Genomic DNA, 16,284 nt, shown 5'->3' with positions numbered 1-16,284 from the left:
ATCCATCGTATAGGATTGCAAATGTCAATGATTTCGAAGCAAGATGGAAAATATCTGTGAAAAAGTTTTTATTAGTAAAAGAGGGAGGTGTTTTGCCTCCGAAGGAAGAGGTACAATTGTGGAGGGTAGAGTAATATTACATAATAATAATAATAATAATAATAAATAAAATATTATTATTATTTATAATAAAATAATGATTAATAATAATGATGATGGTTATAATTGTTATTAAAGTAATCTGTCTTCCTTTTCTTGTTGAAATATATCCTTTAATTTTATTTTCACGGGTGATTGGGGTCGGAGAGGTGTATTTTAAAGGTCAGACTTTACTATTCAAAGGTGAGCAGAGAATCCAATAATAATAATAATAATAATAATTAACGATTAATAAAATAATGATTAATAAATTATTTTTATTTATTTTATTTATTATAGTACTTATACCTTGCCCTTCAGCCCTAAAGGCTTTCAATCAATAATAATAATAATAATAATAATAATAATAATAATAATATCCAAAGGCCAGCACCCTTTATTATTCAAAGGTGAGCAGAGAATCCAATAATAATAATAATAATAATAATAAATTATTAATATATTATTATTTGTATTAGTATTATTAGTTTTTTGTGGGTTTTTCAGGCTGTGTGGCCATGTTCTAGAAGAGTTTATTCCTGATGTTTTACCTGCATCTGTGGCTGGCATCTTTAGTATTATTAGTAATGATTAATAAATTATTATTTAGTTATTATTATAGATAGATAAATAGATAGATTCCAGCTTTGTAGGAGGAAGCCAAGGGGGCTGACCCACACAAGCCTTTCCCCGCCCCAAAGAAACCAATGCAAAGCCCTCCTGCAAAAGCTATATATAAAGGGCCAGAGAGTCGAGGAGCTCAGCAAAAGCCAGAGTCCAACTTTTCAGAGCAGAAGCGCGCCCTCTGGCGGACACGCGCGGCATTGCTGATGCAGAAGCGCTTCTTCTCTTCTTCCTCCTCCTTGGATGGTCCTCTGCAGGTCTTCTCCAAAGGGAGGGATGCTGGCATTGCCTCCTCCTCCTCTTCTTCCACCAGACCCATGACCTCCTTCCTCATCCAGGACATCCTCCGCCAAGAAGATGCAGGAAAAGCCAAGGCTGATCCTGCTGTGGTTTCCAGCTCTGCTCAGGAGGACCCCAGAAGTGATGCTCTCCCTTGGGATGCTCACCCCAAGGGTCCCCAGGAAGCCTCGGAGAAAGACCCTGCAGGTAAGGAAGCTAGAGATGGAGTCTCAGGGTGACCAGGTCTCCTATCCACCAAGGAGGACCAGAAAATGTAGGACCTTGCAGGGAAAGTGGAAGGCATGGCCACCTCAAAGCTGAACATCATCCCTAGAAATAGTATGGAGTGAGGTCTTGTAGCACCTGTGAGGCTAACTGAAAGAAAAAAGTTGGCAGCATGAGCTTTCCTAGACTCCAGCCTACTTCTTCAGATGCTTTGAGCATCAATTCAAGTTGGAAACTAAATGCATCTGAGGAAGTAGACTGAAGTCTACCAAAGTTCATGCTGCCAACTTCTTTCTTTCATTCTCAGAGGTGCTACAAGATGTCTCTACATACTGATTCTACATACTAAGAAAGCTATGTCTTTGAATTGCTAGAAATAGTATGGGGAGAGATCTTGTAGCACCTTGGAGACTAACTGAAAGGAAGAAATTGGCAGCATGAGCTTTCCTAGACTTCAGTCTACTTCCTCAGGTGCATTTAATCTCCAACTTGAATTGATGCTCAATGCATCCAAGGAAGTAGACTGAAGTCTACCAAAGCTCCTGCTGCCAACTTCTTTCTTTCCCTTAGTCTCCAAGGTGTTACAAGATCTCTCTAAAGACTGATTATTCAGACTACATGGCTATATCTTTGAATTCTGCTCCTAGAAATAGGTATTCATGCTTCTTGGGGTGCATCTGCAGTGAAGAAATACTCCAGTTTCACACTAGTTTAACTGCTATGGCTCAGTATTATGGAGTTCTGGGAATTGTAGTTTGCTCTGGCACCAGAGCTCTCTGATTTTTTTTAATTAAATATTTAAATGTTAATAATGTAACATTTTAATTGTTTAACTGTTTTTTTAAACCTTGTATTATTAATGTTCTATACTGTTTTCACTTAGACAATTTTAAATGTCTTAGCTGCTTTGAGTCTCTGTCCTGGGAGGAAGGCGGGATATAAATAAACATAAACATAATAATAATAATAATAATAATAATAATAATAATAGGCAAAATGTCTCACAATGTTTTTAATTGTTTGAATTGTTCCATTGTTTAAACTTTGTATTTTTAATGTTTTATACTGTTTTAACTTAGACTGTTTTAAATTGGTTAGTCGCCTTGAGTCTCTGTACTGTGAGGATATAAATAAAAAAAATAATAGAAATAATAATAATAATAACAGACGATGATAAAATGTCTCACAAAACTACAGTTCCCAGATTTCTATAGCACTGAGCCATGGCAAAGTGGTGCCAAACTAGATTATTTCTGCAGTGCGGATGCAGCGTTCGCTGTGTCCAAGATGGAGGAGAATTCCTCCTGGACAGAAGCTTGAAATGGAGGTCGTGTCCAGGAAAAGGAGGACACCCGGGTGCTCTGGTTGGGATAGGGTTTGGGCTACTGAAAGTGAGGGGAAGATGGAGGTATGGCCTAGGATTGGTATGACAGGTCTAAGAGTTTAATAAATGTAATATTAAAGGAGCATGTAACTTGCCAAAAGTCTCCCAGAGGGTTTCCATGGCTGAGCCAGGATTTGAACCCTGGTCTCCAGAGCCTAGTGCAGGGGTTACTATGTGAATCCACTGACTAGATAAGCTGTGTTTAAGTGCCATTCTTTGTATGCTTGACTGTTGACAAGAATGTCCCTTTTCTGCCTGCTAGATCCTCCTGCAGAGACCTCCATGCCGACCCCTGAAAACCCTCCCAAATCCGTACTTCAGCCTCCAAAGCTGCAGAAACGGTCCCGGGCTGCTTTTTCTCATACGCAGGTCATAGAGCTGGAGAGGAAATTCAGCCACCAGAAGTACCTGTCGGCCCCCGAACGGGCTCACTTGGCCAAGAACCTCAAACTCACTGAAACCCAGGTGAAAATCTGGTTCCAGAACCGAAGGTATAAGACCAAAAGGAAGCAACTGGCCTCCGACTTCAGTGGGCTTGATAAGAACTCAGCCATGCCAGCCTACAAGGATGCCAGCTTCCCCAGAGCGACCGTGGCTCTGTCTCTGTATCACAGCTACCAGTACTATCCATATTTATACTACCTAAATGGCTGGACTCCTGTCTTTTGGTAGCCAGTCGGTTTGTCCTGTCATCTTAAAATGACCCAGCCACTTTGAGGGAGGGTGCCATCCAAGCTGTGCCCATCTCTACTTGGCACTGTCCTTTTTCCTCCTCTGCTTTGGACATCTAAGAGGTCTCCCTGGTGCTCTGGATCAGCAGCTATGGGTTGTACTGTGCCCACTGATACATGATCTATAGCGAAAGATGCATGCATTGGCATGCAGCCACTACAAGAGATGGGCATCATTCTTCAAAGTCATGGTACAGAACACTTCTCAGATCATGGACTTGGAGGTGTATGAAAGAGTTACTCCTGTATGCTTCAGGTGTACATTAAAATAACCAAAGTCCCCCTTCTGTTGTGAAAGAATCTTCTTGCTGCGGAGAGATTTGTATTAAAACACGTGCTTTCTTATGCAGAAGGTTCTAGACATGGCATTTCTAGAGTTTCAATAAGGGTTGATGGATCACATAGTCAGTGGCCAACCTGGCTAGGGGATTCTGGGGTTTGTCATCTAAAATAATTTTTTCACCAAATTCTTGTCTTCATCCTTTTCAAATCTAAAACTAACCTTTAATCCAAAAGGAGGGTCTCAATTTAATTTATTTTGGGACTCACTTTAAAGACTGAGGCTGCATCTGCATTGCAGAATTAGTGCAGTTTGACACCACTTATCTGCCATAGCCCAACTTTATAGAATTCTGGGATCTGTAGTTTTGTGAAATACATAGAGTTAGAGGGCTATGCTTCCACCACAAACTACAAATCCCAAGATTCCATAGCATTGAGCCATGGCATTTAAAGCAGTGTCAAACACCTTGCAATACATGTATATGCATCCAGTGCATATGCAGTGGGAAAGTTGACTTCATATAAGTATTTCCCTTTCAGCTGGAAAACAAGTAGCACACAGTCTAAGAGGCCATGAGTCTGTATTGATAAAACACGCTCCGATGAACTGAATGGGATATACCGAACCTGTATTTTTGTTACATAAATGTTGATTCAAGGGTTGCCAAATGATTAGCCCTTTGCCTTTCATTTTAACTGATCAATCAATTGAAATCAAAATGTCTTTGCATAGTGCCTAAATCTCAACAGAATTGCCTTTTTGATCTATTGAAAGACATGCGTTGCAGTTGAATAAATTATTTTGTCATTTGTTCGGAGGTCATCCTTAATGTTTTTCAGTTTCGTTTCTTATTACAGTAACACAGCAGTTTCACAGAACCAGATTGGGAAAAGATGCTGTACAGGATCTCTGCCCAAAAAGGTGAAAGAGGTAGAAGCAGGGCAAGCAGACTTCAGAGTTGTCAAATCTGCTTTGCTTTTTCCCAGAGTGTTTCGTCAGAGAGGGCTTGCCATTGCCATCCTCTGAGGCTGAGAAAGTGTAACTTGCCCAAGGTCAACCAGTAGATTTCCATGGCCAAGCTGGGATTCGAACTCTGATCTCCAAGTGCCCAAACCTCCAATGCCCAAACCTTTACACTTCACAGCCCTTGTGCATCTTCCACATTGCAATAAAGCCCTTAAAATAACTTTTTAAAGTGACATGAAAATATTACTCATTACACCCCCACAGCAACTTTGTTCCCACAGGTGTCATTACTTTTTGAGAGTAACCTTGGCTCAGTTCTCATTACTAAAATGTAACTATATTATCTGAAACTCATTTCTAGGGATGAGATATCTTTGAAATGGGACACGGGTCTAAACACAAAACTCATTTATGTTTCATATACAGTCCGCCCTTGGCATACGTGCCCTCACCATATGCGGATTCCAGCTTACGCAGACGGTGAGTGGCGCACCAGAATTCAATTAAATGGGACTCTACCATATCCAAAATTTGCCTTATGCAGGGGGGGGGGGTGTCCAGGACGGAACTGTACACCTTATATGTATAGCCTGAAGGTATTTTTATACACAATGTTTTAAATAATTTTATGCATGAAACAAAGTTTGTGTACACTGAACCATAAGAAAGCAAAGGTGCCAGTGTCTCAGCCACCCATGTTTGGATTTTGGAGTGTTTCAGATTTCCAGATAAGGGATACTCAATCTGTATTATCAAGCAAGATGGCTAACTCAAAATGACACCAATCTTTCCTAAACTGACATCTGACCTCCCAATAAGGTCATAACCTACATAATGTGACGATGGGATCTGCATTCTGGCACATCTAGAGGGCACCATCTTGGAGCTGACTTGCCAAGAGACAGAGTACCATTGAGAACTAGATGCTACTCAGAGCAACCACTAAGACAGGGATTGCCATCACCTTTCTGTCCTACTCTATAGCTTCCCAAAGGCCAGGGATGGCCCTAAGATGGAGAATGAGGGGGCTCCCTGGGACATTGTGAGTATTTTCCCACAATGCCACAGGCAGATTCTCCATCCCATTGACATGGAAGCTACTACCTCCCACTGTTTGGAAACAGAATGCTGGGTCTTATAAGACTTTGTAGCACTGCTGGGATTTTCTTAAATAACAATTCAGAACAATTGCAGAACAAAAGCATCCAAGTTTGGAGCATGGCCCAGCTCTAAGATCACAGGAAAAAAGTTATGCGCATGAAGAAATAGCTCATAAAATAACAGTTGCCTATTTTCTAGCCATCCAGAATGTAGCGAATCCTATCTGCAGAGCTGTTTTTCCCAGCACCCTTTATCTAGTTCTTTAGAGCCCATATATTCTGGAGGATCCAGCCCCCGCTCTTTGCCAGCATTAAGATTGGAAGGTCATCCTCATCCTACAGTCAGGACAATGTTGCAAAGCCAAGCCTGCTCCTTATCCACTTTTGACAATGTGATTCTTGCAAAACGGAGCCAATTGTTTCCCCCAGTCTCCCCAGACAAGAACCTCTTTTAAGCATAAGAAGGGGTGATAAGATCAGGCTTTTAGAGCATCAGTCTACTGGGCTGGAGGACTTATTTTAACACTGCTGCTACTTTAGGGCTGACCCTGTGGCTAGGGAGAGCGAGGCAGCTGCCTCAGGCAGCCAGAGTTGGGATTCAGTGGCAAGACGATGAATAAGAAAATTGTATACTATGGCATTTATTTAACACACACCCCCACCATATCTTGTTCAGTGACAGCTGTTGGCTCCTATGTCGGTGAAACAGCAAATCCACTATGGCATCTAGTCCAAAGTTTAAAGGTGCTATCCAAGGTGCAGGATCTGTTTAAGAGATATGTTTTCAGCACTTTCAATACATATTCTCTAACTGGTCTAGCTTTGCTGGGATGGCCCCAGTTCATCTGCTGCAGCCATACTTTCTCAGCTGCTTTTAAAATGTCCCAGTTTCTTTCTTTTCCCCTCTCCCACTTTTCTCCTTTGTCTTCAGCTCGAATTGCTGCAAACTGAGTTCGAAATACAAAAGTAGTTCCCTCTCAACTCAGCAGTAGTGAGATGGTAGGGTAAAGTCTTGTCCTTCCATACAGGCCCATTTGGTTTTTGGCTTTTGTCAACTCAGTACATGAATTCCAGGGGTTTTCTCCTTAAAATAGTAGTTTTGTGGGTCCTTCTTCATTCACAACTTTCACCCTCTTCTTGCCTGGCCACAACTCTGAGGCTGCTCAGCCACACATGTCCCAAGTTTCGTCTCCGAAGTGTTGTAAGATATTCAAACAGCACCTTTAAAGTTCAGTTTAAAACCCAAACTGGATTTGTCTTGAAGACGTTAAAGTCTTTGTGGACTTTGACCAAGCAAAGTCCCAATTGTGTGAGGCTGGGGAACAGGAGGCATCATTTAACATCTGCCAGTGAGCGTCAGGCTCCACTGCCAAGGCCTCCGTTGAGATGAAATGGTGTCGAAGGCTGACATAACATTGACGCCTCTCCCTGCCAAATCGCTTTATTTCAAGCAGGGCACACACATACATATGCACACACAGAGGGCTGCTTTTGGACAGGCATCGGGGCTAACATTTGCATGTCATCAACCACACACTTGGCAGGCTGGCCAAGTCCAAGTGCCAAGGCAAAGCTGCTCCTTCTCCCAAGGAACGTTTGCAGAGGGGAAGGACATGGGAATAAACTAATGCCAATGGGATAACATGAGCTTCTCAGCCCCAGGGCCAACTCCAGGATGGCCCTAGAAAAATGCCATTGGGTGCCCCGCTGCTCCTGAGCATAACTCCTTCTTGACATCAGCACCTCTCTTTCTCTTTTGCTTTCTCTTATTATCTCTGGATCTGGTAGGTATTTTAAATTGCCCACAATCCCCTGCCAGAGCAATTCTTGGGAGGCTCGGCATGATGTTAGTCTTAACTGGCATGCTAGTGTTATGGTAAGTGGCACCATGCTAGTGAACCTAATCCTTATTAAGTCTTTAAACAGAACTTAGATGTAGTTTTTTGTGGGTTTTCAGGCTCTGTGGCCATGTTCTCGAAGAGTTTGTTCCTGACGTTTCACCAGCCATTCTCCGAAGATGCCAGCCACAGATACTGGCGAAACATCAGGAATAAACTCTTCTAGGACATGGCCACATAGCTTGAATACCCACAAAAAACTATGGATGCCGGCCATGAAAGCCTTTGACGTCAGAGAACTTAGATGGCCATCTTTTAGGACTGCTTTAATTGTACTGTATATTCCTGCATGGCAGAGGGTTAGCTTAGATCAGAGGGTCTTTGTGGTCCCAACTCTTATGATTCTGGGATTCTATGAAGTCCATAAGAAAGGAGGGAGCAGAAGAAGGAATCAGAAGAAGAGAGGCTTTAAGTATCACATTATCTACATACAGATTGTCCACAAAGGTTATGTAATGTCAGTCCATCTTCAAGTGGAATTTCCCTCCCTGATAAGAGCAATGCCTTGTTTAACCCAGGGTTAGACAGGGGTGCCTTTGTTAGTGTTTCCTGAGCATTCAATTCCTACATCTCGCTGATACTTTTGCCAAGATGAGAAAAACAGCTCCCTTTTGCTCTCTTGGAAAGCATCCTTTAAACAGAAAGTGTAACCACCCCTCAACAATGTTGGCAAGGTGGCTGAAGCTTTACAAGTTGATACAACCCAAGAGCTGCATAGATGTGCAAGATCGCCTTGGACGAAAATTGGGCCATGACAATATGTAACTTGTTTTTATTACAGCTTAGGCGCAGATGACATAATCCTTTTATCTGGTGACTCCTACAGTCTAATATCTTACAATGCTTCTATGTCCTTTGGGGGTATTTTTTGGTTTGTTAGCAAGTATCAGAAGTGTGCGCAGTTCTGGCCACTTTCTCACTTTGAGAAAGATGGAGACAAACTGGGGAGGGTTCAAAAAAGTGCAAGAAACATATCCAGAGATTTGAAAAGAATGAATCCTATAAAGAAAGACCATAGCAATGCTTGGAAATGCTGCATTTTGCATGACGGTTCCCAAAAAAACCCAACCAGTAAGACTAGCTTGGATTCAGATGAGTTCTTAGTGCAGTGGTACTGTATATATTCAACTATAAGTCGACCTTGCATATAAATCGAGGGCAGGTTTTGGGGCCAAAATTACGGATTTAGATATGATTCATGGATAAGTCGAGAGTAAAACTTAGGGGTTTGTAACAAAGGATCTAAAGGATAAATAAATGTAAGGTTACCACTAGCTGTAGAGATAACACTATTCTTTTTTTCTAGTGGTTCAGAGGCTACTCATCCAAAGTTTCATTTGTTTCCTTCTAGGCATTAGGAAAGGGTAGATCCCATGAAACCTTTGTCTCCCACCTTCCAAAGAGTAGCTTTTGAAGAAACGTTGCATTGAAAATGTTCTCAACAGAATTTCTAATCCATGCCAGGAGTTATTTTCACTCATAAAGACTGATACGTTTGTACTATTCTTCTACTCAGGATCTTGTGAAAAATACAGTCAGCTATTCAATAGGAATAAGAAAGGGGGGGGGGGGGGATAAGGAAGGTGTGAGGGTGTGGTGTAATGGTTTGAGCATTGGACTATGACTCTGGAGACGAGGGTTCAATTCCCAGCTCTGCCATGGAAACCCTTGGCCAAGTCACATTCTCTCAGCCTCAGGGAACAGCAATGGTAAACCTCCTCTGAAGAAATATTGCCAAGAAAACCCCAGGATACCTTTGCCTTAAGGTCATCATAAGTCAGAAATGACTTGAAGGCATACAACAACAAACGTCAAGCGAACTTCTATGGTTTTTATAATCTTTTCAAAGTAATGTTAGTGTTTTTACCTTTATGAATTGTTTCCCTTTGAGATGACTTTTATGTTTATTGAAGCTTGTGTATAATTTTTAATCCATATTGTTTTAAAATACAGCGGGACCTTGATATCTGCTGAGGTTTGGTTCCAGGACACCCCCATGGACACCAAAATCCATGCGTGCTCAAGTCCCATTGTATACAATGGCATAGTAAAATTGTGCCCCTTATATGAAATGGCAAAATTAAGGTTTGCATTTTGGATTTTATATATATATATATATATATATATATATATATATATATATACACATACATACACACATACACACACACAAGCATGGATGGTTGAATCTGTGGATGCAGAATCCATGGATACGGAGAGCCAAATATATGTTGTAAGCCACCTTGAGACCCATTCTAAAGGAAGAGAAGGAGAAAGAGAAGGTCTATACATTGCCACTTCCACTTCATTTTCTCACCACTGCATATAGAAGCAATTCCCAACACTGGCAACCAGAGGAAACCAATAACTTTAAGCCTCATCCATTCCATGTACAAAAGCAGGTCAAATTCATTTTAACACAGGAGAGTCTCAATACCGTCTCTGATGCCAGGAAACGGGGCAGAGCAGGGGCATGGTACAAAAAGGTACATTTCTTCTATGCCACTCCGTATCGGCTGCTTTTAATGCAACTACCTTACTCTGTTTCATGGCAAGGCTGGCCCTGAACACAAAACTACTCTTTCCATCTGTCTAGAGAGGAATATTTTGATCCCTGAGTTGCAGTCAGGTATCATTTCCTTTTGCATATAGAACCTCAGCCCTTATTTGACAAGCGAACAGGATCGTTTCCTTCTGTCTCTTGAATGGCCGTTTGCAGGGTACTGACAACATGACAAAACTTTCTTGCCCTTTATTTGTGTCAGTGAAAAGAGGAATTCCCAGGAGTATTTGTCTAACAAAATCTCTTTCGCCACCTCACTGTTCCATCTTTGTTTGCAAAGCAGGCTTGGAGGCGCCTGTCAGCCTTAACCTCTCGACACGCCTTTTGAAAAATGATACATATCGAAAAGGAGAGATCATTTGGAGACCTCATCCAGGGAGACGAAAGGGCTGCGAGGGCATGGCTAGTGGGTGAGGTTCAGGCTGTTGCTGGGAGTACCACTTAGGATCTTCGGTCCATGCGGCTTAAGGAGCAGGAAGAGATCCTTAGTGGATCAACCTCTTCAAATCCAGGTAGAAGAACCTAAGAAGAGCCCTAGCTAGTCTAGCCTTCTGTTCCCACAACAGCTAGATGCTATTGTGAAATAGTATGATGCATGAAACAAAGGAGACACGAGTCCAATATATTGTTGCTGGGGAACTCCACTACATTTCCTTGTCTCCAACTACTGTGATGATTAAAACTAAGCAAGGAAGCTTGAAGTAGATCACAGATTACCTGCAGTAGGTAGTAGCAACAGATACCACCAAACCTAGATGGAGGCAAATGGTGCTCAGACAGCAACAGGTTGTAGTCCTGTAGCAAAGAGAAGAGATATTGGGCTCCTGGATTTTCTGGTGTTCCAAGAGGTGATGTCATTTATGCTCTCCAGAACTACAACTAGGTGTTGTTTGCATGCATCCCCATCACCTCCACCATTAAATGGGCTAAGTCAGCACACTCCAATGCTTGGAAGCTGCCTGAGTAAGAGGAGGGTCTCAGGGAAGTAGTGAATGCCTCCTTCCCCAATACTTGAAAAAGTAATTGTTAATTTCCATTAAGTTGACTTCAAGTTATGGCAAAAGGGGTCTGTGGCCTGACAAACTATGGAGACCTACTAGACTGCAAAGGAAGTATCTTTTTGTGTTGCAAATGGGTGCTAATTTTCCTGGGCTTTGAGAATCTCCCAGTTACCACAAGGCCAGGAGGAGCAGGTGCCAGCCTGCAAGAGATGCCCCTCCTGAACTATGAACAAAAACAGCAAAACACAGGCTCATGACTAACATGGTTTTTAACACCTTGCCTTATGAAGAAGCCTGGGGCCCTTTGAAAGCTTGCAACATGTATATTGTGCATTTTGGTCGACCCAATAAAAGTATCACTGTCTGGTGGATTTTTAGTGTTATTGGGTTTGCTATCTAGCCAATACAGCTACTCCTGGATGTTTTGTGCCAACCCTATCAATAAGAGACCTCCAAGTCATCCTGTTCTCAACAGCTCTGCTAAGGTCTTGAAAATTCACAACTGTGGCTTCCTCAGTGGATTTTATTCACCTGTAATGAGGCCTTCCTCTTTTTCTAGTGTCATCTAGAGAAATGGTTCAGGGTTCAGCCATCTCAGTGTCTAGTGAGAGTTCAAGCTTGATCTGCTCCTGGACCCATTGATTTGTCTTTTGGGCAGTCCATGGTATCTCAAAAACTACGTCAAATGAGTTGATTCTCTTCCTGTCAGCTTTCTACACTGTCCACCTTTTGCAACTGTACATAGAAATACAATGCTATGGACAATCATGACTTTGGGAGTCATTGGTATCTCTTTTCACTTGAGGGTATTTTATAGTTTCTTCATAGCTGCCCTTCCAAGTTCTAATCTTCTTCTGATTTCTTGGCTACAATCTCCATTCCGATTTATGACTGAGCCAAGCTATGTAAAATCTTTAAACATTTCAGCATCCTCATCATCTGTTGTAAAGTTATGTAAGTCATCTGTGGGATTACAAAGGGGCATAGAGAGAGAGAGAGAGAGAGAAAGGTACACATGCATATGCCACCAACAGGATTGCAGTCAATGTCATTACCTCTGCTAATAAAAAAGCCCCTGTGTTTTGATCCTGCAAACCCATGTTCTATTAGACCATGGCTTTTCAGTAATGAACCCAGTATGAATGCTAGCTCCTTAACCACTTTTGCCCAGCTGTTTCTGTCCTAGGTGAAATACATACACCTTTTGTAGAAAAATAAATATATATATTGTGTGTGTGTGTTCACAGAACAAGGCAGCAGGTGTGGCCGGAATAAAGTTTTCCTACTCTTTACACAGTATCTTGTCATCCAAAGTCAACACAGGCTTTAATGAGATTGTGAGAGAAGAGGGTCAAGCTATTTGCCTTCATGTTCCATTCATTCTGAAGCAGCAGTACTATTTGACACGAAACAAAGGATCTAGTAAACTCGATAACCATCGCACACGGTGAACAAACATTGTCCAGATCCTGGATTAAATGACATGAAATAAGTATTTTAAAAAACTATCCAAGTGATAGAATTTTGGCAGCTATTGCTGAGATGCAAAAGGGAGAGGGAAATTTTCGGAAACTGGTACAGCACGTAATTGTTTGTCCTTTCCTGGGCTGATGACAAACATTTTGCACCAAAGGTGTCCCATCCAGATGAAAATTCTCCCACACACAAACCTGGGCAATAGAATAGTATGTGATCTGTATTATGGTTTCCTTAGACACCCAATTGTCATTTTTCAAGTCTGAAAGATATTAATAGAGAAGCTTATCACTTTTGATGGCGGCAGTCAGTTTACAACTCCCAAGAGTCTATGTAGAGGAGATGGAACATAACTTTACACTTGTGTGTGCACACTGCTCCATTGGTGAACTGCAATGCTACAGAACCAAATATGAAGCCATATCTGCATATGCAATGCTCAATGTGCACTCATCCACCACTATGTGCATGTACATCCCTATAAGTCTGTGTCCATATACAAGGAAATGATGTGCACAACTCTGCATCTGCAACTTCGAAGTGAATATGGGCCTTCTACATTGGACAAAAGTGCCCAACCGCTTCTAAAGGTGGATTTCCTTATGATTAAAATATCAACAGAATTCTGGCTCTCCCCCAATCTCACCCTTTTAAGACAATAAATATTAATGGTTGCATCCTGTGACTCTAAGATGATAAAACCCCTTATCATGGGGTTTTCTTGGCCAGTTTCTTCAGAGAGGTTTTGCCATCGGCATCCTTTGAGGCCGAGATAGTTTGATTTGCCTAAGGTCTCCCAGTGGGTTTCCATGGTCTCCAGAGTCCTAATCCAATGCTCAAACCATACACTATGCTGGTTACCTGCTCTCCAGCACCATGGAAATAGCCATGTTGATGTGCACTTTGTAAGGTTGGTTGTTCTGTGCCTTCCTCAATTGAATCTGTACCCCTTCAATGCAACCTTCCTCTTTGCCTAGCACTTTACCAAGCATTATTGTCTTTTTAAATGAACCCTTTCATTCATGAGATGGCTAAAATGCAACAGACTCAGTTTGACAGTTTTGGCTTCTAGGGAAAGTTCAGGTTTAATTTCTATGTATGGTTGTGACCCCTTTGATGATCATTCTGGCAGTCAATGGTATCTGTAGAACTCTTCTCCAGCACTACATTTCATATCAGTTGATTCTCTTATCAGCTTTCTTTGCTGCCCAACTTTCACAACCATACATGGATATCAGAAATATAACATGATCATCATCATCAAAATCAAGATGTTGTATAATTTTATTGGAATCTACATCCTACAAGTCTAGAGTAAGAAAGGAAACAGAACATGGAGGATGTCTGGACTTTGCCAGGTCTAAACCTTTAAGGGGAAGTTAAGTAGTGTGTAGGCAGAGCGATTTTGCTTGCTTCTTAAGCAAGGACACGTGCGTGCGCACACACATACGCAACTGCTAAAAGGATGTTGTGGCTTTTGTTGGTGTCACGCGGTCTAAATTAAACTGGTTTGATTGACTGACGTGTTTACCCATCGGAAACAGAACAATAAAGCATTATTTATGGTTGATAATATGTCCTGAGCAAGTATTTGTTTCGGTTTTCATCGCTCAATAAATATTGAAACGCCCCATTCCTTGGTCTCTCTACTTTGTCATAAATGGGTGTGCAGTTATGAAAGGCGAGAAATGTATGGGAATGTGATAAAGAGCTACTTATCTGAAGATCTTAGGGATGAGAAGTGTACTTTAAAAAGAATCTGAATATGTCATCTTTATTGTACGTATGTAGTAAGAGCCACAGAGCAATTAAACTAGGGACTAAGGCTTGCCACCAAGCTAAATGTAATAGAGAGATACCTCAGGTAATGAAGTAGATCTGGGCATTACTTCTTTAACGGAAAAGTTGGCATCGGGGGTACAAATAATAAGGAAATAATATGGATTAGTCCTTACACCACAAAGAGAAAAGCAGTTCAACCTGATTCAGCAAACCTTTTATCCAAAAGCGTAACAATTCCATGTGAAATGGAATAATAAGTCAAGTAAGCCTTGCATCCCCTTGCACAAGGAAACAGAAACATTTCCGAATCTTCTACAGAGTCCTTGAAATGTGATGATCTTAGAGCAATAATGGGTTTGTAAGGGAGATGCAATCATTCAAATAGCCTAGACCCAAGCTGTATAGGGCTGCTTATTGTTTGCAAAAAACTCACAGCAGGTAAAGGAGGAATTTGGGGCCAGGATAATCCAGGGCAGCCTGAAATATTCTGGCAAACCCTCAGACTCTCAAGAAAACTGATCCTAGAAGACTAGCACACCACCCAATGGCTTGAGCAACTGTTTGGCTTCACTGTGAGCTGTTAACCTTCCGCTGCTTTCTGCAGACATCCTCAAGACTGTCCCAAGGAGCAATGACAGACATAGCAGTCAGGCATGCTGAAGTAGTACTTCCCCCCAAAGGCATCATTGCATAAGCTGGGTAAACGCCATGCATGAATCACCTTTCCAGCAAGTGGAAGGCGCTGAACTCTTTCCATGATAGCGTGTGAAAAAGATACACATCTTCAAGAGCCTCTTTGCTTGGGAGAGGAATCGCTGTGGCAAAGCTTGGCCCAGCCAGATGAAGCCAAGGTTAAATGGTGGCCAATAATGTGTTTGTGAAACGTTGGGTATTTAGTCAGCATGGCATACTGGTTTTCAGCAGTTTGAGTGTTGGACTATGACTCTGGAGACCTGAGTTCGATTCCTTTTAGGTGACCATGGACAAGTCATACTCTCTCAGCCTCAGGGGAAGGCAATGGTGAACCTCCTCTGAACAAACCTTGCCAAGAAAACCCCATGATAGGCTCACCTTAGGGTTACCATAAGTTAGAAACAACCTGTAGGCACACAACAGCAACAAACACCCATTAAAGTCTATTTAATTTATTAGTAATCTGGATCCTGCCAGTATTTAATACTCAAAGGCATTTTATTTTACAGAGGGTTATACTTAATGGGTTTTGTTAAAGGTGCGTGTCAACAAAACTGACTTTGTATTCTTGTTATGTCTTCCAGTTGCATATCAAAGCAAACTACCAAATCCTTGACTGCAAATCATAGAAGCCACCACAAAAATAATGATTGCATCCTGCCACCTTTTGGTGGAAAGCAAGAAGAAACACCAAAGCAAGCCAGAAAAAGAGGGACTAAGAGACTGTGTATATCATTTAATGTATTTTTCAGTAATGGTTTCTACCTCCTCCTCTCTGTCGAGATGAATGCAAACTACTTTTGCACTTCCAACTCAGTTCACAGCAATTGGGATCAGCTCCAGACCGACTGAAAGAGCCTAGATTTTGTTCCTGGTCTTTCCAATTTCATACCGAGTTAAAATAAACTGAGCTAGGGAGTTGGTTATTAAAAAGTATCTGATCGTAATGAGAACTGACAGAAAATACTCTAGGATAAACATATGTGGATTTCCAAAACAAAATCAGAAAGAAAAGGAACGAAAGCTGGGACTTTTTGGTCTTTTAAATCAGTCTGAATGAGCCTGAAAGTAAGCTGAGGAAAAAAAATGGGAGGAAGAGAGAAATCGGGACATTTTAAAAGCAGCTGAAAAAAATAGGATG

At 41.5% G+C, this 16,284-nt stretch overlaps 1 protein-coding gene across 1 annotated transcript; it reads left to right on the top strand.

The window, feature by feature from the left end:
* Positions 1 to 572: 572 nt before the first annotated feature.
* On the top strand, positions 573 to 4,395 carry LOC149306778 (homeobox protein koza-like). Its single transcript, XM_089538289.1, has 2 exons — positions 573 to 1,248; positions 2,913 to 4,395. The coding sequence occupies exons 1-2, from the start codon at positions 846 to 848 to the stop codon at positions 3,320 to 3,322; spliced, it is 813 nt and encodes a 270-aa protein (XP_089394415.1). The 5' UTR covers positions 573 to 845; the 3' UTR covers positions 3,323 to 4,395.
* The last annotated feature ends 11,889 nt before the right edge of the window (positions 4,396 to 16,284 follow it).

Source organism: Sceloporus occidentalis, unplaced genomic scaffold (genome assembly GCF_023333645.1).
Source record: "Sceloporus occidentalis isolate IW3139 unplaced genomic scaffold, rSceOcc1.0.p SCAF_9, whole genome shotgun sequence".
Taxonomy (NCBI): Eukaryota; Metazoa; Chordata; class Lepidosauria; order Squamata; family Phrynosomatidae; genus Sceloporus; species Sceloporus occidentalis.
This window is presented reverse-complemented; position numbering and strand designations above follow the sequence as displayed.

Coding starts and splice junctions, on each gene's coding strand:
- LOC149306778 (XM_089538289.1), top strand. CDS start 846: ATGCAAAGCCCTCCTGCAAAAGCTATATATAAAGGGCCAGAGAGTCGA. Junction 1,249..2,912: donor CTCGGAGAAAGACCCTGCAG/GTAAGGAAGCTA, acceptor TCTGCCTGCTAG/ATCCTCCTGCAGAGACCTCC.